The 27369-nt window shown below is 60.1% G+C and overlaps 1 protein-coding gene across 1 annotated transcript in view; it reads left to right on the top strand.

Annotated features, from left to right (window-relative positions):
• The first annotated feature begins 1042 nt into the window (after positions 1 to 1042).
• The window catches only part of LOC140403010 (immunoglobulin superfamily DCC subclass member 3), a 127047-nt gene continuing 100720 nt past the window's right edge, over positions 1043 to 27369 (top strand). Inside the window, 2 exon segments of the mRNA XM_072490666.1 lie at positions 1043 to 1297; positions 12778 to 13083. Coding sequence (XP_072346767.1) covers positions 1228 to 1297; positions 12778 to 13083 — 376 coding nt within the window. The 5' untranslated portion in view covers positions 1043 to 1227.

Below are 27369 nucleotides of genomic sequence, written 5' to 3'. Positions count from 1 at the left end.
ACTGTTGGCGTCGGGCAAGGTGGCTGGGGGTGGGACCAACAGTCCCGGCCTCCACAGTCGAATGGCCTGCCAACACCCGCCGTCTGGATGAATGTTGCTCATCCCTGATTCCTATCGTTCCACCATTGCCGGCAGTGCCTCCAGCTGTCTGAGCCCTCGGCTGCCCTCCCCCACCGTCGCTGCGAGTCCTTCTTTACGACGCCGCTTAAAACTTTGCCTGTTGGAGCGAGCTTTTGGTCACCCGCAGGGCTCGGTGTCAAACTCTGCGTGCTAGCCCTCTTGTGAAGCATCTTGGGCTGGCTCCAACTATGGTGGGCACCCTATAGGTGCATGTTGTAGTTGCCATTGAAGAGCCACTTGAGCGAGGCTCCAGTGTTAGTCGAGGCCACTTGTACTGATTTCCATGGAATGGAGAAGAAAAAGAAGGATTTATTGTTTGATGAAGTCCTTTCTTACAGTAAGACCCTGGGGGTAGGGTGCGAGCATAAATAAACTGAACAGCCGTACGTGTGTGTTTTCCTGATTCCAAAACTGACGCCCGCTCGCGCCTGGAAACTAATCAAAGTCAGTTGCCGACAGACGCAAGGCATCGCACCGTTACCGTTCCTGCAACCCGTTCCACGTGCTTTCACTAATTAAGGACCTGCTTATCAGGAGACCCTTTGCGTTGGGGATGAATGAGCTTGTTATCATCATCCCCAGTTACTGATCTCGAACCACGTTCTTTCAGTGTCCTCTGAATAAAAGACACTTGGGGGGGGTGTTTATTTCTCCCCCCTCCCCCTCGAAATTGTGCACTTGTTTTATTTCCCACTTATCGCATCAGCGGAGCTTTTGAGAGTTTAACATTCAGTTAACCGCTCCCTGGTCCCAATCAATTTTTACCCAGTAATTGGCCAATCAATTGTCCAGCCCTGTGAGATTATTCCCCCTACGCCTTCCCCCTCACATATATCAGTGTCCGTCTTTTGACAGACTCTGAATGGAGGGTAAACAATAAGAAACAGAGGGGGGGGGGAGTCCTCCTCCTCTGTGGGCAGTCGGACTCGGGACAGCGAGCGGGAGGGAGGGAAGGGGCAAAGGAATCCCTGAGCTTTACAAACCCCGACTTAGAAACTAAAAGAGAGCGGCCAAACGCCCGCCGCCCCGGACAAGCCAGCAGCCCGAGCAAGACGATAATGTTGAAGGCTCCAAGTTCCGGCCCTCGACTTTGTTAAAATCCCCAGAATGACGGAGTTAGCGCCCGAGCCACGGGCTGGAGTTGGGTTTGCGTTCCTGCTGCTGTCACTGACGTGGGGTGAGTCGGGGACTGCATTGCCTCCTTTTGTGACATGGGAGGGAGGGGGGTGCAGGAAAACGTTGGCACTTAAAAAGTAAGCCTTCCGGCATAAAAAAGTGACCCTCCACTAAATCGGACAGTCAGCTGGCAGAGGGGAAATCCTTCGGTGCTGCAGAAAAAGTTTGCTGTCTTGTTGCCAGATCTTCATCCAAATCTCTTCCTTTGGTATCGAGACTGACCGGTTGCCCTTGTATTCGTGTGAAAGGCGGCGGGATAGTCGCACGTTCCAGGCAGGCTGCGGGTTCTCCTAGGAGATTTCTCGGTTTGGCATTTTCACCGCAGCCCCAGCACATTTTGTTTTTGGGGGGGGGGGGGGGGGGGGGGAACCTGAATGTTACTCCCCGTGTGCGTAGCCGGATCTGAAGTGCGAGTTTGAAATCGGCCGCGAGAGTGAGCCTGGCCGTGCGCGGAGGGGGACAGAGGAACCGTCGTGCCGCGGGTCGCAGGCACTGCTCCGGGTGCAGATTCAAGACTTTTATCATTCCGGGAGAGAGAGAGAAAGAGTTGCGGAGGAGGGGGGAGTGTGAGAAAGAGGCGTCAGGCGTAAATCCACTCCGTTACTCAGTCAGCTCCTCCGTGTCGAATTTAATTCCCTGTAAATAACATGACGCTGCGATGCAGAACCGAGGGAGCGCTGAATCATCGGAGGGTCAGTCCTGAGGGAGTTATTTAATGATAATGAGCTTTATTATTGTCACAAGTAGGCTTGCATTAACACTGCAATGAAGTTACTGCGAAAAAAAGATTTGTGCAAAGAAACTTAGGAGAGATGCTTCGCATTAGAATTGCTTTTACGTTAACTGTCTCCCCCTCCCGTCATCCTGGCCCCATACCCCCGCCCAGCTCTCCCGTGGCTTCTGACTAGCTGGGGAGGGGGGGGGGGGAAACAGCTCCCAGCTGGCCTCCACACCGCAACACAGGCGCCCCCAGAACAGTAGAACAGTGTCCCGATCCATGGGCCTTCCTCTTCCCACCCACCCGACATCTGCTCCCTTACCAACACGGGTCACTGGGTTTGGAGCAGGAATCCTGACTCGTTCTCTCTTCTTCTGCACCCCCACCCCCCGGCCGCCCCTCCTTTTCCCAGACGGGCTGATACCAATCCCACATGAACTACTGACCCTGCCAAGATCAACTAATCTAGCGCAGCCCGTGGGATCTTCCCACTCTGCTACTTTCAGGGTATCCCAGCACCTTAATACAATCCCTGCTGTCGACATAAGATAGTCTTCTGGTCCTAATATCATAGTCTTGGACAGTAACCCTGTCATGAGGAAGGGTAAGCTACGAAACGCATCCTCTGGCCAACTCAATCAGGTAGCCACCATCCTAAACTCTAGGCCCTGGAGTCTGGGGTTATATTTAGGTGGAGTTAATTGAAGATGTTTTATACCCGGATCAAATTGCAATGCACTGCAGATTAAATTACTATCTTTTTAATAACAGTGTTTGGACATTCCATCATAGACAATGGCTGTGGAAGCAATACAGACCCCAGTGAGAGTCAGTGTGTGTGGGACCCGTACCCCAGTGAGAGTCAGTGTGTGTGGGACCCGTACCCCAGTGAGAGTCAGTGTGTGTGGGACCCGTACCCCAGTGAGAGTCAGTGTGTGTGGGACCCGTACCCCAGTGAGAGTCAGTGTGTGTGGGACCCGTACCCCAGTGAGAGTCAGTGTGTGTGGGACCCCTACCCCAGTGAGAGTCAGTGTGTGTGGGACCCGTACCCCAGTGAGAGTCAGTGTGTGTGGGACCCCTACCCCAGTGAGAGTCAGCGTGTGTGGGACCCGTACCCCAGTGAGAGTCAGTGTGTGTGGGACCCATGCCCCAGTGAGAGTCAGTGTGTGTGTGGGACCCGTACCCCAGTGAGAGTCAGTGTGTGTGGGACCCATGCCCCAGTGAGAGTCAGTGTGTGTGGGACCCGTACCCCAGTGAGAGTCAGTGTGTGTGGGACCCGTACCCCAGTGAGAGTCAGTGTGTGTGGGACCCGTACCCCAGTGAGAGTCAGTGTGTGTGGAACCCGTACCCCAGTGAGAGTCAGTGTGTGTGGGACCCGTACCCCAGTGAGAGTCAGTGTGTGTGGGACCCGTACCCCAGTGAGAGTCAGTGTGTGTGGGACCCATACCCCAGTGGGAGTCAGTGTGTGTGTGGGACCCGTACCCCAGTGAGAGTCAGTGTGTGTGGGACCCATACCCCAGTGAGAGTCAGTGTGTGTGGGACCCGTACCCCAGTGAGAGTCAGTGTATGTCGGACCCGTACCCCAGTGAGAGTCAGTGTGTGTGGGACCCGTACCCCAGTGAGAGTCAGTGTGTGTGGGACACCTACCCCAGTGAGAGTCAGTGTGTGGAACCCGTACCCCAGAGAGAGTCAGTGTGTGTCGGACCCGTACCCCAGTGAGAGTCAGTGTGTGTGGGACCCGTACCCCAGTGAGAGTCTGTGTGTGTGGGACCCGTACCCCAGTGAGAGACAGTGTGTGTCGGACCCGTACCCCAGTGAGAGTCAGTGTGTGTGGGACCCGTACCCCAGTGAGAGTCAGTGTGTGTGGGACACCTACCCCAGTGAGAGTCAGTGTGTGTGGGACCCGTACCCCAGTGAGAGTCAGAGTGTGTGCGACCCGTACCCCAGTGAGAGTCAGTGTGTGTGGGACTCGTACCCCAGTGAGAGTCGGTGTGTGTGGGACCCGTACCCCAGTGAGAGTCAGTGTGTGTGGGACCCGTACCCCAGTGAGAGTCAGTGTGTGTGGGGCCCGTACACCAGTGAGAGTCAGTGTGTGTGGCACCAGTACCCCAGTGAGAGTCAGTGTGTGTGGGACCCGTACCCCAGTGAGAGTCAGTGTGTGTGGGACCCGTACCCCAGTGAGAGTCAGTGTGTGTGGGACCCGTACCCCAGTGAGAGTCAGAGTGTGTGGGACCCGTACCCCAGTGAGAGTCAGTGTGTGTGGGACTCGTACCCCAGTGAGAGTCGGTGTGTGTGGGACCCATACCCCAGTGAGAGTCAGTGTGTGTGGGGCCCGTACCCCAGTGAGAGTCAGTGTGTGTGGAACCCGTACCCCAGTGAGAGTCAGTGTGTGTGGAACCCGTACCCCAGTGAGAGTCAGTGTGTGTGGGACCCGTACCCCAGTGAGAGTCAGTTTGTGTGGGACCCGTACCCCAGTGAGAGTCAGTGTGTGTGGGACCCGTACCCCAGTGAGAGTCAGTGTGTGTGGGACCCGTACCCCAGTGAGGGTCAGTGTGTGTGGGACCCGTACCCCAGTGAGAGTCAGTGTGTGGGACCCATGCCCCAGTGAGAGTCAGTGTGTGTGGGACCCGTACCCCAGTGAGAGTCAGTGTGTGTGGGACCCGTACCCCAGTGAGAGTCAGTGTGTGTGAGACCCCTACCCCAGTGAGAGTCAGTGTGTGTGGGACCCGTACCCCAGTGAGAGTCAGTGTGTGTGGAACCCGTACCCCAGTGAGGGTCAGTGTGTGTGGGACCCATACCCCAGTGAGAGTCAGTGTGTGTGGGACCCGTACCCCAGTGAGAGACAGTGTGTGTGGGACCCATGCCCCAGTGAGAGTCAGTGTGTGTGGGACCCGTACCCCAGTGAGAGTCAGTGTGTGTGGAACCCGTACCCCAGTGAGGGTCAGTGTGTGTGGGACCCATACCCCAGTGAGAGTCAGTGTGTGTGGGACCCGTACCCCAGTGAGAGTCAGTGTGTGTGGGACCCATGCCCCAGTGAGAGTCAGTGTGTGTGGGACCCGTACCCCAGTGAGAGTCAGTGTGTGTGGGACCCATGCCCCAGTGAGAGTCAGTGTGTGTGGGACCCGTACCCCAGTGAGAGTCAGTGTGTGTGGGACCCGTACCCCAGTGAGAGTCAGTGTGTGGGACCCATGCCCCAGTGAGAGTCAGTGTGTGTGGGACCCGTACCCCAGTGAGAGTCAGTGTGTGTGAGACCCCTACCCCAGTGAGAGTCAGTGTGTGTGTGACCCGTACCCCAGTGAGAGTCAGTGTGTGTGGGACCCGTACCCCAGTGAGAGTCAGTGTGTGTGGAACCCGTACCCCAGTGAGGGTCAGTGTGTGTGGGACCCATACCCCAGTGAGAGTCAGTGTGTGTGGGACCCGTACCCCAGTGAGAGTCAGTGTGTGGGACCCATGCCCCAGTGAGAGTCAGTGTGTGTGGGACCCGTACCCCAGTGAGAGTCAGTGTGTGTGTAACCCGTACCCCAGTGAGAGTCAGTGTGTGTGGGACCCGTACCCCAGTGAGAGTCAGTGTGTGTGGGACCCGTACCCCAGTGAGAGTCAGTGTGTGTGGGACCCCTACCCCAGTGAGAGTCAGTGTGTGTGGGACCCGTACCCCAGTGAGAGTCAGTGTGTGTGGGACCCCTACCCCAGTGAGAGTCCGTGTGTGTGGGACCCGTACCCCAGTGAGAGTCAGTGTGTGTGGGACCCGTGCCCCAGTGAGAGTCAGTGTGTGTGGAACTGTACCCCAGTGAGAGTCAGTGTGTGTGGGACCCCTACCCCAGTGAGAGTCAGTGTGTGTGGAACCCGTACCCCAGTGAGAGTCAGTGTGTGTGGGACCCGTACCCCAGTGAGAGTCAGTGTGTGTGGGACCCGTACCCCAGTGAGAGTCAGTGTGTGTGGGACCCGTACCCCAGTGAGGGTCAGTGTGTGTGGGACCCGTACCCCAGTGAGAGTCAGTGTGTGTGTGACCCGTACCCCAGTGAGAGTCAGTGTGTGTGGGACCCGTACCCCAGTGAGAGTCAGTGTGTGTGGGACCCGTACCCCAGTGAGAGTCAGTGTGTGTGGGACCCCTACCCCAGTGAGAGTCAGTGTGTGTGGGACCCGTACCCCAGTGAGAGTCAGTGTGTGTGGGACCCGTACCCCAGTGAGAGTCAGTGTGTGTGGGACTCGTACCCCAGTGAGAGTCAGTGTGTGTGTGGGACCCGTACCCCAGTGAGAGTCAGTGTGTGTGGGACCCCTACCCCAGTGAGAGTCAGTGAGTGTGGGACCCGTACCCCAGTGAGAGTCAGTGTGTGTGGGACCCGTGCCCCAGTGAGAGTCAGTGTGTGTGGAACCCGTACCCCAGTGAGAGTCAGTGTGTGTGGGACCCGTACCCCAGTGAGAGTCAGTGTGTGTGGGACCCGTACCCCAGTGAGAGTCAGTGTGTGTGTGACCCGTACCCCAGTGAGAGTCAGTGTGTGTGGGACCCGTACCCCAGTGAGGGTCAGTGTGTGTGGGACCCGTACCCCAGTGAGAGTCAGTGTGTGTGGGGCCCGTACCCCAGTGAGAGTCAGTGTGTGTGGGACCCGTACCCCAGTGAGGGTCAGTGTGTGTGGGACCCGTACCCCAGTGAGAGTCAGTGTGTGTGGGACCCGTACCCCAGTGAGGGTCAGTGTGTGTGGGACCCGTACCCCAGTGAGAGTCAGTGTGTGTGGGACCCATACCCCAGTGAGAGTCAGTGTGTGTGGGACCCGTACCCCAGTGAGGGTCAGTGTGTGAGGGACCCGTACCCCAGTGAGAGTCAGTGTGTGTGGGACCCGTACCCCAGTGAGAGTCAGTGTGTGTGGGACCCGTACCCCAGTGAGAGTCAGTGTGTGTGGGACCCGTACCCCAGTGAGAGTCAGTGTGTGTGGGGCCCGTACCCCAGTGAGAGTCAGTGTGTGTGGGACCCGTACCCCAGTGAGAGTCAGTGTGTGTGGGACCCGTACCCCAGTGAGAGTCGGTGTGTGTGGGGCCCGTACCCCAGTGAGAGTCAGTGTGTGTGGGACCCGTACCCCAGTGAGAGTCAGTGTGTGTGGGACCCGTACCCCAGTGAGAGTCAGTGTGTGTGGGACCCGTACCCCAGTGAGAGTCAGTGTGTGTGGGACCCGTACCCCAGTGAGAGTCAGTGTGTGTGGGACCCGTACCCCAGTGAGAGTCAGTGTGCCGGGTCACACACACACTGACTCTCACTGGGGTACAAAGAATATCCGTGAAACCAAGAACTGATGGATTTGTATCACGGTGAAAGAAAAATAATTTCCTGGCATTTTCTTTACATGTTACTGACTCTCTCTCCTCTCTCTTGTCTGGACGGACCCCTGTTCGCGGCAGTGAAGTTGAAACGCCCTCCCTCGCAGATTAGAAATGTGAATTTGCTTCGTGTCTCTTCCCTATTGTACCCCTGCTCCAGAGCTGGGGGTTGGTCAGCCCGGCAGCAACTCTTCTCCCTCACCACTAACTTTCCTCCAAAGCTCTTTCCAATATCCTTCAAGGCTGTAATAAAATTATCTGGAGAGTCTGAGGCACAAAAGCTGGAGGATATTCAGCGCTGCATTCACAACCTGTCAGCCTGCACAAAGAAACTGGCAAAGGGTTCAAGAGCACCCAGCTCCTATTCAGCACAAGCCATTTGTCAACTTTAGCTCCCCTTTCACAGAGTCAAAGTCAGCAGACAGCCGTCACTGTGATACCAAAACAGATTGCAGCTAGTTCCTCGTCTCCTCGCAAACGGCTGAGTATAACTAGGATAGCTTGCCACAATCGACAGGGGATACTCTGACACCCCCTGGAATTTAACTGGACAACATCTAAAACTATCCTCATTGACAACCAAGCAGGGAGACAGTGATATATAACCCTGTATTTATATCCTGTCAATGTATATAATACTCTGTCAAATAGTATCACAGTGACATATATAATACTGTGTGTTACACTGTGTCACAGTGAGATATATAATACTGTGTGTTAGACTGTGTCACAGTGAGATATATAATACTGTGTGTTACACTGTGTCACAGTGAGATATATAATACTGTGTGTGACACTGTGTCACAGTGAGATATATAATACTGTGTGTTACACTGTGTCACAGTGAGATATATAATACTGTGTGTTACACTGTGTCACAGTGAGATATATAACACTGTGTGTTACACTGTGTCAAAGTGAGATATATAATACTGTGTGTTACACTGTGTCACAGTGAGATATATAATACTGTGTGTTAGACTGTGTCACAGTGAGATATATAATACTGTGTGTTACACTGTGTCACAGTGAGATATATAATACTGTGTGTGACACTGTGTCACAGTGAGATATATAATACTGTGTGTTACACTGTGTCACAGTGAGATATATAATACTGTGTGTTACACTGTGTCACAGTGAGATATATAACACTGTGTGTTACACTGTGTCACAGTGAGATATATAATACTGTGTGTTACACTGTGTCACAGTGAGATATATAATACTGTGTGTTACACTGTGTCACAGTGAGATATATAATACTGTGTGTTAAACTGTGTCACGGTGAGATATATGATACTGTGTGTTAGACTGTGTCACAGTGAGATATATAATACTGTGTGTGACACTGTCACAGTGAGATATATAATACTGTGTGTTACACTGTGTCACTGAGAGATATATAATACTGTGTGTTAGACTGTGTCACAGTGAGATATATAATACTGTGTGTTACACTGTGTCACAGTGAGATATATAATACTGTGTGTTACACTGTGTCACAGTGAGATATATAATACTGTGTTACACTGTGTCACAGTGAGATATATAATACTGTGTGTGACACTGTGTCACAGTGAGATATATAATACTGTGTGTTACACTGTGTCACAGTGAGATATATAATACTGTGTGTTACACTGTGTCACAGTGAGATATATAATACTGTGTGTTAGACTGTGTCACAGTGAGATATATAATACTGTGTGTTACACTGTGTCACTGAGAGATATATAATACTGTGTGTTACACTGTGTCACAGTGAGATATATAATACTGTGTGTTACACTGTGTCACAGTGAGATATATAATACTGTGTTACACTGTGTCACAGTGAGATATATAATACTGTGTGTTACACTGTGTCACAGTGAGATATATAATACTGTGTGTTACACTGTGTCACAGTGAGATATATAATACTGTGTGTTACACTGTGTCACAGTGAGATATATAATACTGTGTGTTACACTGTGTCACAGTGAGATATATAATACTGTGTGTTACACTGTGTCACAGTGAGATATATAATACTGTGTGTTACACTGTGTCACAGTGAGATATATAATACTGTGTGTTACACTGTGTCACAGTGAGATATATAATACTGTGTGTTACACTGTGTCACAGTGAGATATATAATACTGTGTGTTACACTGTGTCACAGTGAGATATATAATACTGTGTGTTACACTGTGTCACAGTGAGATATATAATACTGTGTGTTACACTGTGTCACAGTGAGATATATAATACTGTATGTTAGACTGTGTCACAGTGAGATATATAATACTGTGTGTTACACTGTGTCACAGTGAGATATATAATACTGTGTGTTACACTGTGTCACAGTGAGATATATAATACTGTGTGTTACACTGTGTCACAGTGAGATATATAATACTGTGTGTTACACTGTGTCACAGTGAGATATATAATACTGTGTGTTACACTGTGTCACAGTGAGATATATAATACTGTGTGTTACACTGTGTCACAGTGAGATATATAATACTGTGTGTTACACTGTGTCACAGTGAGATATATAATACTGTGTGTTACACTGTGTCACAGTGAGATATATAATACTGTGTGTTACACTGTGTCACAGTGAAATATATAATACTGTGTGTTAGACTGTGTCACAGTGAGATATATAATACTGTGTGTTACACTGTGTCACAGTGAGATATATAATACTGTGTGTTACACTGTGTCACAGTGAGATATATAATACTGTGTGTTACACTGTGTCACAGTGAGATATATAATACTGTGTGTTACACTGTGTCACGGTGAGATATATAATACTGTGTGTGACACTGTGTCACGGTGAGATATATAATACTGTGTGTTACTCTGTGTCACAGTGAGATATATAATACTGTGTGTTACACTGTGTCACGGTGAGATATATAATACTGTGTGTTACACTGTGTCACAGTGAGATATATAATACTGTGTGTTACACTGTGTCACAGTGAGATATATAATACTGTGTGTTACACTGTGTCACAGTGAGATATATAATACTGTGTGTTACACTGTGTCACAGTGAGATATATAATACTGTGTGTTACACTGTGTCACAGTGAGATATATAATACTGTGTGTTACACTGTGTCACCGTGAGATATATAATACTGTGTGTTAGACTGTGTCACAGTGAGATATATAATACTGTGTGTTACACTGTGTCACAGTGAAATAGATAATACTGTGTGTTACACTGTGTCACAGTGAGATATATAATACTGTGTGTTACACTGTGTCACAGTGAGATATATAATACTGTGTGTTACACTGTGTCACAGTGAAATAGATAATACTGTGTGTTACACTGTGTCACAGTGAGATATATAATACTGTGTGTTACACTGTGTCACAGTGAGATATATAATACTGTGTGTTACACTGTGTCACAGTGAAATAGATAATACTGTGTGTTACACTGTGTCACAGTGAGATATATAATACTGTGTGTTACACTGTGTCACAGTGAGATATATAATACTGTGTGTTACACTGTCTGAGTCGGGGCCAGAGGTGAGCTGCATGGAGGGGCAAGGGTCAGGGGTGAACCAGGTGACAGTCGCCCCCATGCCCAGGGTAATCAAAGCCTTTTCTCTGGAAAGTGAGGGAAGGATTGGGCTGACACTGAGACATGGGAACATCACCTCCTGTTGTGGTGGGTGGCTCAGACTGGGCAGACGGATTGCTGCCTGATCGAACACCGCTCCACTCCACTCTTGCTGGGGAGGGGACAGACTTTGGTTGTTGGATGGGGTGAGGGGGCTGGATGCTGCTGTTGCTCTAATCTCCATCATTCACACATCCCGAGTTATAGCCTGTCCACAAGCAGACAGGGTCCACTGATGGTCTGGGTTTCTGTGGTTCTGGGAGCTAGCCATCAATCACTGCCCCAAGGGTGTCAGCCGGTGTTCCGAGACATCCGCAGACACATTGTTCAGCAGCCGGGCAGGAGTTCACACAGTGAAACCTGCCATATCCAGAGGCTGCAACAACAATGGGCACAGAGCAAATGCGGAGTGAAAAAACAGGCAAGGCCATGGTTCAGCTCGCTCCCACCAGCCCCAGACTCTTGCTGGGGATACCAGCTCCCCTCTGCCACCTCAGCTGTACCCACCAGAGTGCCCAAGTCAAAGTATCCGACTGCGTAGCCCAGCCGCCAACACTCTCCCGAGCCCTTCACAGGTAAACATTACACCAGGGTCCCAGAGACTGAGCAACAGTGCTTGATGGGGACAGTGTAGGGGGAGCTTTACTCTGTATCTAACCCCAGGCTGTACCTGTCCTGGGAGTGTTTGATGGGGACAGTGTAGAGGGAGCTTTACTCTGTATCTAACCCTGTGCTGTACCTGTCCTGGGAGTGTTTGATGGGGACAGTGTAGAGGGAGCTTTACTCTGTATCTAACCCCGTGCTGTCCCTGTCCTGGGAGTGTTGATGGGGACAGTGTAGAGGGAGCTTTACTCTGTATCTAACCCCGTGCTGTACCTGTCCTGGGAGTGTTTGATGGGGACAGTGTAGAGGGAGCTTTACTCTGTATCTAACCCTGTGCTGTACCTGTCCTGGGAGTGTTTGATGGGGACAGTGTAGAGGGAGCTTTACTCTGTATCTAACCCTGTGCTGTACCTGTCCTGGGAGTGTTTGATGGGGACAGTGTAGAGGGAGCTTTACTCTGTATCTAACCCGTGCTGTACCTGTCCTGGGAGTGTTTGATGGGGACAGTGTAGAGGGAGCTTTACTCTGTATCTAACCCCGTGCTGTACCTGTCCTGGGAGTGTTTGATGGGGACAGTGTAGAGGGAGCTTTACTCTGTATCTAACCCCGTGCTGTCCATGTCCTGGGAGTGTTTGATGGGGACAGTGTAGAGGGAGCTTTACTCTGTATCTAACCCCGTGCTGTACCTGTCCTGGGAGTGTTTGATGGGGACAGTGTAGAGGGAGCTTTACTCTGTATCGAACCCCGTGCTGTACCTGTCCTGGGAGTGTTTGATGGGGACAGTGTCGAGGGTGATTTACACTGTATCTAACCCCGTGCTGTACCTGTCCTGGGAGTGTTTGATGGGGACAGTGTAGAGGGAGCTTTACTCTGTATCTAACCCCGTGCTGCACCTGTCCTGGGAGTGTTTGATGGAGACAGTGTAGAGGGAGCTTTACTCTGTATCTAAGCCCGTGCTGTACCTGTCCTGGGAGTGTTTCTCTTTGAACAATGTACATGTGCTGTCAGGTCCTTATTGGCAAGAGGAAGTCTTTACCAGCCGTATCAAATTGTTTTAATATCTTAAACACCTTGTCCACGAATCATCCATTTGAACCATCGGCGAATGCAGTTGGAGCGTATCCCTGGCTGGGGATTGGTGTCGGTGGGGTTTGATCGCTCTGTCATGCTCGCTATAAGATGACTTGTTTGTGTCTCTGGTTGTTAGATGGTGCTTTGCTGTCTGAACTCTCTTTTCTGGAGGAGCCGAGTGATGTGATTGCGGTGAAGGATCACCCCCTGGTCCTAAACTGTCTGGTGGATGGGGTGGAGCCCATTACCATCACCTGGAGAAAGGATGGTTTGACCTTGTGGGGAAGGCCCCAGGTCTCGCTGCTAAGCAATGGCTCGCTCGCTATCCACAACTTCCAGAAGAAGAGGGAAAAGAATGATTCCGACGCCGGGGAATACGACTGTACGGCCCGCAACCGCTTTGGTCTCCTGCTCAGCCGCAAGGCCAGGGTGCAGGTGGCAAGTATGTGGGCATCCCCTCACCCAGACCCCCTCACCCAGACCCCCTCACCCAGACCCCCTCACCCAGGCCCCCACACCCAGACCCCCTGACCCAGACCCCCTCACCCAGACCCCCTCACCCAGACCCCCTCACCCAGACCCCCTCACCCAGACCCCCTCACCCAGACCCCCTCACCCCGTCACCCAGACCCCCTCACCCAGACCCCCTCACCCAGACCCCCTCACCCAGACCCCCTCACCCAGACCCCCTCACCCAGACCCCCTCACCCAGACCCCCTTACCCAGACCCCCTCACCCAGACCCCCTCACCCAGACCCCCTCACCCAGACCCCCTCACCCAGACCCCCTCACCCAGACCCCCCTCACCCAGACCCCCCTCACCCAGACCCCCTCACCCAGACCCCCTCACCCAGACCCCCTCACCCAGACCCCCTCACCCAGACCCCCTCACCCAGTCCCCCACACTCTGACACCCTCACCCCCTCACACTGACCCCGTCACCCAGACCCCCACACTCTGACACCCTCACCCCGTCACCCAGACCCCCACACACTGACCCCCTCACCCAGACCCCCTCGCCCAGACCCCCACACTCTGACACCCTCACCCCGTCACCCAGACCCCCACACACTGACCCCCTCACCCAGACCCCCTCGCCCAGACCCCCACACTCTGACACCCTCACCCCGTCACCCAGACCCCCTCACACTGACCCCCTCACCCAGACACCCAGACCCAGACCCCTTCACCCAGACCCCCTCACCCAGACCCCTTCACCCAGACCCCTTCACCCAGACCCCTTCACCCAGACCCCCTCACCCAGACCCCCTCACCCAGACCCCCTCACCCAGACCCCCTGACCCAGACCCACTCACCCAGACCCACTCACCCAGACCCACTTACCCTGACCCCCTGACCCAGAGCCCCTGACCCAGAGCCCCTGACCCAGAGCCCCTGACCCAGACCCCCTCACCCAGACCCCCTCACCCAGACCCCCTCACCCAGAAACCCTCACCCAGACCCCCTGACCCAGACCCCCTGACCCAGACCCCCTCACCCAGACCCCCTGACCCAGACCCCCACACACTGACACCCTCACCCCGTCACCCAGACCCCCTCACACTGACCCCCTCACCCAGACCCCCTCAACCAGACCCCCTCACCCAGACCCCCTCACACTGACCCCCTCACACTGACCCCCTCACCCAGACCCCCTCACACTGACCCCCTCACCCAGACCCCCACACTCTGACACCCTCACCCCGTCACCCAGACCCCCACACACTGACTCCCTCACCCCGTCACCCAGACCCCCTCACACTGACCCCCTCACCCAGACCCCCACACACTGACCCCCTCAGCCAGACCCCTCACCCAGACCTTCTCACACTGACCCCCTCACCCAGACACCCAAACACTGACCCCCTCATCCCCTCACACTGATCCCCTCACCCAGACCCCCACACACTGACCCCCTCACCCAGACCCCCACACACTGACACCCTTACCCCGTCACCCAGACCTTCTCACACTGACCCCCTCACCCAGACCCCCACACCCTGACCCCCTCACCCTGACCACCTCACCCAGACCCCCTCACCCAGACCCCCTCACCCAGACCCCCCACACACTGACCCCCTCACCTCCTCACCCAGACCCCCTCACCCAGACCCCGTCACACAGACCCCCTCACCCAGACCCCCTCACACTGACCCCCTCACCTAGACCCCTCACCCAGACCCCCTCACCCAGACCCCCTCACCCAGACCCCCTCACCCAGACCCCCTCACCCAGACCCCCTCACCCAGACCCCGTCACACAGGCCCCCTCCCACACTGACCCCCTCACCCAGACCCCCTCACCCAGACCCCCCACACACTGACCCCCTCACCTCCTCACCCAGGCCCCCTCACCCAGACCCCCTCACCCAGACCCCATCACACAGACCCCGTCACCCAGACACCCTCACACTGATCCCCTCACCCAGACCCCCACACACTGACCCCCTCACCCAGACCCCCACACACTGACACCCTTACCCCGTCACCCAGACCTTCTCACACTGACCCCCTCACCCAGACCCCCACACACTGACCCCCTCACCTCCTCACCCAGACCCCCTCACCCAGACCCCCTCACCCAGACCCCGTCACACAGACCCCCTCACCCAGACCCCCTCACACTGACCCCCTCACCCAGACCCCCTCACCCAGACCCCCTCACCCAGACCCCGTCACACAGACCCCCTCACACTGACCCCCTCACCCAGACCCCCTCACCCAGACCCCCCACACACTGACCCCCTCACCTCCTCACCCAGACCCCCTCACCCAGACCCCCTCACCCAGACCCCCTCACCCAGACCCCGTCACACAGACCCCCTCACACTGACCCCCTCACACTGACCCCCTCACACTGACCCCCTCACCCAGACCCCCTCACCCAGACCCCCACACACTGACCCCCTCACCCAGACACCCTCACCCAGAGCCCCACACACTGACACCCTCACCCCGTCACCCAGACCCCCTCACCCAGACCCCCACACCCAGACCCCCACACACTGACCCCCTCACCCAGACCCCCACACACTGACCCCCTCAGCCAGATCCCCAAACACTGACCCCCTCATCCCTTCACCCAGACCCCCTCACCCAGACCCCCTCACCCAGACCCCCTCACCCAGACCCCCACACACTGACCCCCTCACCCAGACCCCCTCACCCAGACCCCCTCACCCAGACCCCCTCAGCCAGACCCCCTCACCCAGACCCCCTCACCCAGACCCTCTCACACTGACCCCCTCACACTGACCCCCTCACCCAGACCCCCTCACCCAGACCCCCTCACCCAGACCCCCCTCACCCAACCCCCCTCACCCAACCCCCCTCACCCAGACCCCCTCACCCAGACCCCCTCACCCAGACCCCCTCACCCAGACCCCCTCACCCAGACCCCCTCACACTGACCCCCTCACCAGACCCCCTTACCCAGACCCCCTCACCCAGACCCCCTCACCCAGACCCCCTCACCCAGACCCCCTCACCCAGACCCCCTCACCCAGACCCCCTCACCCAGACCCCCTCACCCAGTCCCCCACACTCTGACACCCTCACCCCCTCACACTGACCCCGTCACCCAGACCCCCACACTCTGACACCCTCACCCCGTCACCCAGACCCCCACACACTGACCCCCTCACCCAGACCCCCTCGCCCAGACCCCCACACTCTGACACCCTCACCCCGTCACCCAGACCCCCACACACTGACCCCCTCACCCAGACCCCCTCGCCCAGACCCCCACACTCTGACACCCTCACCCCGTCACCCAGACCCCCTCACACTGACCCCCTCACCCAGACACCCAAACACTGACCCCCTCACCCAGACCCCCAGACCCAGACCCCTTCACCCAGACCCCTTCACCCAGACCCCCTCACCCAGACCCCTTCACCCAGACCCCTTCACCCAGACCCCTTCTCCCAGACCCCCTCACCCAGACCCCCTCACCCAGACCCCCTCACCCAGACCCCCTCACCCAGACCCCCTGACCCAGACCCACTCACCCAGACCCACTTACCCTGACCCCCTGACCCAGACCCCCTGACCCAGAGCCCCTGACCCAGACCCCCTCACCCAGACCCCCTCACCCAGAAACCCTCACCCAGACCCCCTGACCCAGACCCCCTGACCCAGACCCCCTGACCCAGACCCCCTGACCCAGACCCCCTGACCCAGACCCCCTCACCCAGACCCCCTGACCCAGACCCCCACACACTGACACCCTCACCCCGTCACCCAGACCCCCTCACACTGACCCCCTCACCCAGACCCCCTCAACCAGACACCCTCACCCAGACCCCCTCACACTGACCCCCTCACACTGACCCCCTCACCCAGACCCCCTCACACTGACCCCCTCACCCAGACCCCCACACTCTGACACCCTCACCCCGCCACCCAGACCCCCACACACTGACTCCCTCACCCCGTCACCCAGACCCCCTCACACTGACCCCCTCACCCAGACCCCCTCACCCAGACCCCCTCACCCAGACCCCGTCACACTGACCCCCTCACCTAGACCCCTCACCCAGACCCCCTCACCCAGACCCCCTCACCCAGACCCCCTCACCCAGACCCCCTCACCCAGATCCCCTCACCCAGACCCCGTCACACAGGCCCCCTCCCACACTGACCCCCTCACCCAGACCCCCTCACCCAGACCCCCCACACACTGACCCCCTCACCTCCTCACCCAGGCCCCCTCACCCAGACCCCCTCACCCAGACCCCATCACACAGACCCCGTCACCCAGACACCCTCACACGGATCCCCTCACCCAGACCCCCACACACTGACCCCCTCACCCAGACCCCCACACACTAACACCCTTACCCCGTCACCCAGACCTTCTCACACTGACCCCCTCACCCAGACCCCCACACACTGACCCCCTCACCTCCTCACCCAGACCCCCTCACCCAGACCCCCTCACCCAGACCCCCTCACCCAGACCCCGTCACACAGACCCCCTCACCCAGACCCCCTCACACTGACCCCCTCACCCAGACCCCTCACCCAGACCCCTCACCCAGACCCCCTCACCCAGACCCCCTCACCCAGACCCCCTCACACAGACCCCCTCACACTGACCCCCTCACCCAGACCCCCTCACCCAGACCCCCCACACACTGACCCCCTCACCTCCTCACCCAGACCCCCTCACCCAGACCCCCTCACCCAGACCCCGTCACACAGATCCCCTCACACTGACCCCCTCACACTGACCCCCTCACCCAGACCCCCTCACCCAGACCCCCACACACTGACCCCCTCACCCAGACACCCTCACCCAGACCCCCACACACTGACACCCTCACCCCGTCACCCAGACCCCCTCACACTGACCCCCTCACCCAGACCCCCTCAACCAGACCCCCTCACCCAGACCCCCTCACACTGACCCCCTCACACTGACCCCCTCACCCAGACCCCCTCACACTGACCCCCTCACCCAGACCCCCACACTCTGACACCCTCACCCCGTCACCCAGACCCCCACACACTGACTCCCTCACCCCGTCACCCAGACCCCCTCACACTGACCCCCTCACCCAGACCCCCACACACTGACCCCCTCAGCCAGACCCCTCACCCAGACCTTCTCACACTGACCCCCTCACCCAGACACCCAAACACTGACCCCCTCATCCCCTCACACTGATCCCCTCACCCAGACCCCCACACACTGACCCCCTCACCCAGACCCCCACACACTGACACCCTTACCCCGTCACCCAGACCTTCTCACACTGACCCCCTCACCCAGACCCCCACACCCTGACCCCCTCACCCTGACCACCTCACCCAGACCCCCTCACCCAGACCCCCTCACCCAGACCCCCCACACACTGACCCCCTCACCTCCTCACCCAGACCCCCTCACCCAGACCCCGTCACACAGACCCCCTCACCCAGACCCCCTCACACTGACCCCCTCACCTAGACCCCTCACCCAGACCCCCTCACCCAGACCCCCTCACCCAGACCCCCTCACCCAGACCCCCTCACCCAGACCCCCTCACCCAGACCCCGTCACACAGGCCCCCTCCCACACTGACCCCCTCACCCAGTCCCCCTCACCCAGACCCCCCACACACTGACCCCCTCACCTCCTCACCCAGGCCCCCTCACCCAGACCCCCTCACCCAGACCCCATCACACAGACCCCGTCACCCAGACACCCTCACACTGATCCCCTCACCCAGACCCCCACACACTGACCCCCTCACCCAGACCCCCACACACTGACACCCTTACCCCGTCACCCAGACCTTCTCACACTGACCCCCTCACCCAGACCCCCACACACTGACCCCCTCACCTCCTCACCCAGACCCCCTCACCCAGACCCCCTCACCCAGACCCCGTCACACAGACCCCCTCACCCAGACCCCCTCACACTGACCCCCTCACCCAGACCCCCTCACCCAGACCCCCTCACCCAGACCCCGTCACACAGACCCCCTCACACTGACCCCCTCACCCAGACCCCCTCACCCAGACCCCCCACACACTGACCCCCTCACCTCCTCACCCAGACCCCCTCACCCAGACCCCCTCACCCAGACCCCCTCACCCAGACCCCGTCACACAGACCCCCTCACACTGACCCCCTCACACTGACCCCCTCACACTGACCCCCTCACCCAGACCCCCTCACCCAGACCCCCACACACTGACCCCCTCACCCAGACACCCTCACCCAGAGCCCCACACACTGACACCCTCACCCCGTCACCCAGACCCCCTCACCCAGACCCCCACACCCAGACCCCCACACACTGACCCCCTCACCCAGACCCCCACACACTGACCCCCTCAGCCAGATCCCCAAACACTGACCCCCTCATCCCTTCACCCAGACCCCCTCACCCAGACCCCCTCACCCAGACCCCCACACACTGACCCCCTCACCCAGACCCCCTCACCCAGACCCCCTCACCCAGACCCCCTCAGCCAGACCCCCTCACCCAGACCCCCTCACCCAGACCCTCTCACACTGACCCCCTCACACTGACCCCCTCACCCAGACCCCCTCACCCAGACCCCCTCACCCAGACCCCCCTCACCCAACCCCCCTCACCCAACCCCCCTCACCCAGACCCCCTCACCCAGACCCCCTCACCCAGACCCCCTCACCCAGACCCCCTCACCCAGACCCCCTCACACTGACCCCCTCACCAGACCCCCTTACCCAGACCCCCTCACCCAGACCCCCTCACCCAGACCCCCTCACCCAGACCCCCTCACCCAGACCCCCTCACCCAGACCCCCTCACCCCGTCACCCAGACCCCCTCACCCAGACCCCCTCACCCAGACCCCCTGACCCAGACCCCCTCACCCAGACCACCTCACCCAGACCCCCTCACCCAGACCCCCTCACCCAGACCCCCTCACCCAGTCCCCCACACTCTGACACCCTCACCCCCTCACACTGACCCCGTCACCCAGACCCCCACACTCTGACACCCTCACCCCGTCACCCAGACCCCCACACACTGACCCCCTCACCCAGACCCCCTCGCCCAGACCCCCACACTCTGACACCCTCACCCCGTCACCCAGACCCCCACACACTGACCCCCTCACCCAGACCCCCTCGCCCAGACCCCCACACTCTGACACCCTCACCCCGTCACCCAGACCCCCTCACACTGACCCCCTCACCCAGACACCCAAACACTGACCCCCTCACCCAGACCCCCAGACCCAGACCCCTTCACCCAGACCCCTTCACCCAGACCCCCTCACCCAGACCCCTTCACCCAGACCCCTTCACCCAGACCCCTTCTCCCAGACCCCCTCACCCAGACCCCCTCACCCAGACCCCCTCACCCAGACCCCCTCACCCAGACCCCCTGACCCAGACCCACTCACCCAGACCCACTTACCCTGACCCCCTGACCCAGACCCCCTGACCCAGAGCCCCTGACCCAGACCCCCTCACCCAGACCCCCTCACCCAGACCCCCTCACCCAGAAACCCTCACCCAGACCCCCTGACCCAGACCCCCTGACCCAGACCCCCTGACCCAGACCCCCTGACCCAGACCCCCTCACCCAGACCCCCTCACCCAGACCCCCTGACCCAGACCCCCACACACTGACACCCTCACCCCGTCACCCAGACCCCCTCACACTGACCCCCTCACCCAGACCCCCTCAACCAGACACCCTCACCCAGACCCCCTCACACTGACCCCCTCACACTGACCCCCTCACCCAGACCCCCTCACACTGACCCCCTCACCCAGACCCCCACACTCTGACATCCTCACCCCGTCACCCAGACCCCCACACACTGACTCCCTCACCCCGTCACCCAGACCCCCTCACACTGACCCCCTCACCCAGACCCCCTCACCCAGACCCCCTCACCCAGACCCCGTCACACTGACCCCCTCACCTAGACCCCTCACCCAGACCCCCTCACCCAGACCCCCTCACCCAGACCCCCTCACCCAGATCCCCTCACCCAGACCCCGTCACACAGGCCCCCTCCCACACTGACCCCCTCACCCAGACCCCCTCACCCAGACCCCCCACACACTGACCCCCTCACCTCCTCACCCAGGCCCCCTCACCCAGACCCCCTCACCCAGACCCCATCACACAGACCCCGTCACCCAGACACCCTCACACTGATCCCCTCACCCAGACCCCCACACACTGACCCCCTCACCCAGACCCCCACACACTAACACCCTTACCCCGTCACCCAGACCTTCTCACACTGACCCCCTCACCCAGACCCCCTCACCCAGACCCCCTCACCCAGACCCCGTCACACAGACCCCCTCACCCAGACCCCCACACACTGACCCCCTCACCTCCTCACCCAGACCCCCTCACCCAGACCCCCTCACCCAGACCCCCTCACCCAGACCCCGTCACACAGACCCCCTCACCCAGACCCCCTCACACTGACCCCCTCACCCAGACCCCTCACCCAGACCCCTCACCCAGACCCCCTCACCCAGACCCCCTCACCCAGACACCCTCACACAGACCCCCTCACACTGACCCCCTCACCCAGACCCCCTCACCCAGACCCCCCACACACTGACCCCCTCACCTCCTCACCCAGACCCCCCTCACCCAGACCCCCCTCACCCAGACCCCGTCACACAGATCCCCTCACACTGACCCCCTCACACTGACCCCCCTCACCCAGACCCCCTCACCCAGACCCCCACACACTGACCCCCTCACCCAGACACCCTCACCCAGACCCCCACACACTGACACCCTCACCCCGTCACCCAGACCCCCTCACCCAGACCCCCACACCCAGACCCCCACACACTGACCCCCTCACCCAGACCCCCACACACTGACCCCCTCAGCCAGATCCCCAAACACTGACCCCCTCATCCCTTCACCCAGACCCCCTCACCCAGACCCCCTCACCCAGACCCCCTCACCCAGACCCCCACACACTGACCCCCTCACCCAGACCCCCTCACCCAGACCCCCTCACCCAGACCCCCTCACCCAGACCCCCTCAGCCAGACCCCCTCACCCAGACCCCCTCACCCAGACCCTCTCACACTGACCCCCTCACACTGACCCCCTCACCCAGACACCCTCACCCAGACCCCCTCACACTGACCCCCTCACACTGACCCCCTCACCCAGACCCTCTCACACTGACCCCCTCACACTGACCCCCTCACCCAGACACCCTCACCCAGACCCCCTCACCCAGACCCCCTCACCCAGACCCCCTCACCCAACCCCCCTCACCCAACCCCCCTCACCCAGACCCCCTCACCCAGACCCCCTCACCCAGACCCCCTCACACTGACCCCCTCACCAGACCCCCTTACCCAGACTCCCTCACCCAGACCCCCTCACCCAACCCCCCTCACCCAAACCCTCTCACCCAACCCCCCTCACCCAGACCCCCTCACCCAGACCCCCTCACCCAGACCCCCTCACCCAGACCCCCTCACCCAGACCCCTTCAACCTGACCCCCTCACACTGACCCCCCTCTCCCTGACCCCCTCTCCCTGACCCCCTCACCCAGACCCCCTCACTCTGACCCCCTCACCCAGGCCCCCTCACCCAGACCCCCTCACACTGACCCCCCTCACACTGACCCCCTCACACTGACCCCCTCACCCAGACCCCCTCACCCAGACCCCCTCACCCCAGACCCCCTCACCCAGACCCCCCTCACACTGACCCCCCTCACCCAGACCCCCTCACCCAGACCCCCACACACTGACACCCTCACCCCCGTCACCCAGACACGCTCACACTGACCCCCTCACCCAGACCCCCACACACTGACCCCCTCAGCCAGACCCCCACACACTGACCCCGTCACCCCAGACCCCCACACACTGACACCCTCACCCCGTCACCCAGACCCTCTCACACTGACCCCCTCACCCAGACCCCCACACACTGACCCCCTCAGCCAGACCCCTCACCCAGACCTTCTCACACTGACCCCCTCACACAGACCCCCCACACACTGACACCCTTACCCCCGTCACCCAGACCTTCTCACACTGACCCCCTCACACTGACCCCCTCACCCAGACGCCCAAACAATGACCCCCTCACCCTGACCCCCTCACACTGACCCCCTCACCCAGACCCCCTCACCCAGACCCCCCTCACCCAGACCCCCACACACTGACACCCTCACCCCGTCACCCAGACCCCCTCACACTGACCCCCTCACCCAGACCCCCTCACCCAGACCCCCCTCACCCAGACCCCCTCACGCAGACCCCCCCTCACCCAGACCCCCTCACCCAGACCCCCCCCTCACCCAGACCCCCTCACCCAGACCCCCCTCACCCAGACCCCCCTCACCCAGACCCCCCTCACCCAGACCCCCTCACCTAGACCCCCTCACCCAGACCCCCTCACCCCCGTCACCCAGACCCCCTCACACTGACACCCTCAACCCGTCACCCAGACCCCCACACACTGACACCCTCACCCCCGTCACCCAGACCTTCTCACACTGACCCCCTCACCCAGACCCCCTCACCCAGACCCCCACACACTGACACCCTCACCCCGTCACCCAGACCTTCTCACCCAGACCCCCTCACCCAGACCCCCTCACCCAGACCCCCTCACCCAGATCCCCCTCACCCAGACCCCCCTCACCCAGACCCCCTCACCCAGACTCCCCACACCCAGACCCCCTCACCCAGACCCCCTCACCCAGACCCCCCTCACCCAGACTCCCCTCACCCAGACCCCCTCACCCAGACCCCCTCACCCAGACCTTCTCACACTGACCCCCTCACCCAGACACCCACACACTGACCCCCTCACCCAGACCTTCTCACACTGACCCCCTCACCCAGACACCCACACACTGACCCCCTCACCCAGACCTTCTCACACTGACCCCCTCACCCAGACACCCACACACTGACCCCCTCACCCAGACACCCTCACCCAGACCCCCTCACCCAGACCCCCTCACCCAGACACCCAAACACTGACCCCTCATCCCCTCACACTGACCCCCTCACCCAGACCCCCACACACTGACACCCTCACCCTGACCCCCACACACTGACCCCCTCATCCCCTCACACTGACCCCCTCACCCAGAGCCCCACACACTGACCCCCTCATCCCCACACACTGACCCCCTCACACTGAACCACTCACCCAGACCCCCACACACTGACCCCCTCAGCCAGACCCCCACACACTGACCCCCTCAGCCAGACCCCCACACACTGACCCCCTCACCCCCTCACCCAGACCCCCTCACCCAGACCCCCTCACCCAGACCCCCTCACCCAGACCCCCTCACCCAGACCCCACACCCAGACCCCTCGCCCAGACCCCCTCACCCAGACCCCCTCACCCAGACCCCCTCACCCAGACCCCCTCACCCAGACACCCTCACCCAGAACCCCCTCACACAGACCCCCTCACGCTGACACCCTCACCCTGTCACCCAGACACCCTCACACTGACCCCCTCACCCAGAACCCCCTCACCCAGACCCCCTCACGCTGACACCCTCACCCTGTCACCCAGACACCCTCACACTGACCCCCTCACTCAGACCCCCACACACTGACCCCCTCAGCCAGACCCCCACACACTGACCCCCTCATTCCTTCTCCCAGACCCCCTCACCCAGACCCCCTCACCCAGACCCCCTCGCACAGACCCCCCTCACACAGACCCCCCCTCACACAGACCCCCTCACCCAGACCCCCTCACCCAGACCCCCTCACCCAGACCCACTCACCCAGAACCCCCTCACCCAGAACCCCCTCACCCAAACCCCCTCACCCCGTCACCCAGACCCCCTCACACTGACCCCCTCACACTGACCCCCTCACACTGACCCCCTCACCCAGACCCCCTTCACCCTGACCCCTTCACCCTGACCCCCTCACCCTGACCCCCTCACACTGACCCCCTCACACTGACCCCCTCACACTGACCCCCTCTCCCTGACCCCCTCACCCAGACCCCCTCACCCAGACCCCCTCACCCAGACCCCCTCACCCAGACACCCTCACCCAGACACCCTCACCCAGAGCCCCTCACCCAGACCCCCTCACCCAGACGCCCTCACCCTGACCCCCTCACCCTGACCCCCTCGCACTGACCCCCCTCACCCAGACCCCCTCACCCAGACCCCCACACACTGACACCCTCACCCCGTCACCCAGACACCCTCACACTGACCCCCTCACCCAGACCCCCACACACTGACCCCTTCACCCAGAACCCCACACACTGACACCCTCACCCCGTCACCCAGACACCCTCACACTGACCACCTCACCCAGACCCCCAAACACTGACCCCTCATCCCCTCACACTGACCCCCTCACCCAGAACCTCACACACTGACCCCCTCACCCAGACCCCCTCACCCAGACCCCCTCACCCAGACCCCCTCACCCGACCCCCTCACCCAGACCCCCACACACTGACCCCCTCACCCAGACCCCCTCACCCAGACCCCCACACACTGACCCCCTCACCCAGACCCCCTCACCCAGACCCCCTCACCCAGACCCCCTCACCCAGACCCCCTCACACTGACCCCCTCACACTGACCCCCTCACACTGACCCCCTCACCAGACCCCCGCACCCAGACCCCCGCCCCCAGACCCCCGCCCCCAGACCCCCGCCCCCAGACCCCCGCCCCCAGACCCCCGCCCCCAGACCCCCGCACCCAGACCCCCGCACCCAGACCCCCGCACCCAGACCCCTGCACCCAGACCCCCGCACCCAGGCCCCCGCACCCAGACCCCCTCACCCAGACCCCCTCACCCAGACCCCCTCACCCAGACCCCCTCACCCAGACCCCCTCACCCAGACCCCCTCACCCAGACCCCCCTCACCCAACCCCCCTCACCCAACCCCCCTCACCCAACCCCCCTCAACCAGACCCCCTCACCCAGACCCCCTCACCCAGACCCCCTCACCCAGACCCCCTCACCCAGACCCCCTCACCCAACCCCCCTCACCCAACCCCCCTCACCCAACCCCCCTCACCCAGACCCCCTCACCCAGACCCCCTCACCCAGACCCCCTCACACTGACCCCCTCACCCAGACACCCTCACCCAGACCCCCTCACACTGACCCCCTCACCCAGACACCCTCACCCAGACCCCCTCACCCAACCCCCCTCAACCAGACCCCCTCACCCAGACCCCCTCACCCAGACCCCCTCACCCAGACCCCCTCACCCAGACACCCTCACCCAGACACCCTCACCCAGACACCCTCACCCAGACCCCCTCACACTGACCCCCTCATCCAGACCCCCTCACCAGACCCCCGCACCCAGACACCCACACCCAGACCCCCCCTCACCCAGACTCCCCCTCACCCAGACCCCCCCTCACCCAGACCCCCATCACCCAACCCCCTCAACCAGACCCCCTCACCCAGACCCCCACACACTGACACCCTCACCCTGTCACCCAGACCCCCTCACACAGACCCCCTCACACAGACCCCCTCACCCAGACCCCCACACACTGACCCCCTCACCCAGACCCCCACACACTGACCCCCTCAGCCAGACCCGCACACACTGACCCCCTCACCCAGACCCCCCTCACCCAGACCCCCCACACCCAGACCCCCGCCCCCAGACCCCCGCCCCCAGACCCCCGCACCCAGACCCCCGCACCCAGACCCCTGCACCCAGACCCCTGCACCCAGACCCCCGCACCCAGGCCCCCGCACCCAGACCCCCTCACCCAGACCCCCTCACCCAGACCCCCTCACCCAGACCCCCTCACCCAGACCCCCTCACCCAGACCCCCTCACCCAGACCCCCCTCACCCAACCCCCCTCACCCAACCCCCCTCACCCAACCCCCCTCAACCAGACCCCCTCACCCAGACCCCCTCACCCAGACCCCCTCACCCAGACCCCCTCACCCAGACCCCCTCACCCAACCCCCCTCACCCAACCCCCCTCACCCAACCCCCCTCACCCAGACCCCCTCACCCAGACCCCCTCACCCAGACCCCCTCACACTGACCCCCTCACCCAGACACCCTCACCCAGACCCCCTCACACTGACCCCCTCACCCAGACACCCTCACCCAGACCCCCTCACCCAACCCCCCTCAACCAGACCCCCTCACCCAGACCCCCTCACCCAGACCCCCTCACCCAGACCCCCTCACCCAGACACCCTCACCCAGACACCCTCACCCAGACACCCTCACCCAGACCCCCTCACACT

The sequence above is a fragment of the Scyliorhinus torazame genome, chromosome 26, assembly GCF_047496885.1.
Source record: "Scyliorhinus torazame isolate Kashiwa2021f chromosome 26, sScyTor2.1, whole genome shotgun sequence".
Taxonomy (NCBI): Eukaryota; Metazoa; Chordata; class Chondrichthyes; order Carcharhiniformes; family Scyliorhinidae; genus Scyliorhinus; species Scyliorhinus torazame.
The sequence above is the reverse complement of the archived record's forward strand: the minus strand, read 5'-3'. Positions and strand labels throughout refer to the sequence as shown.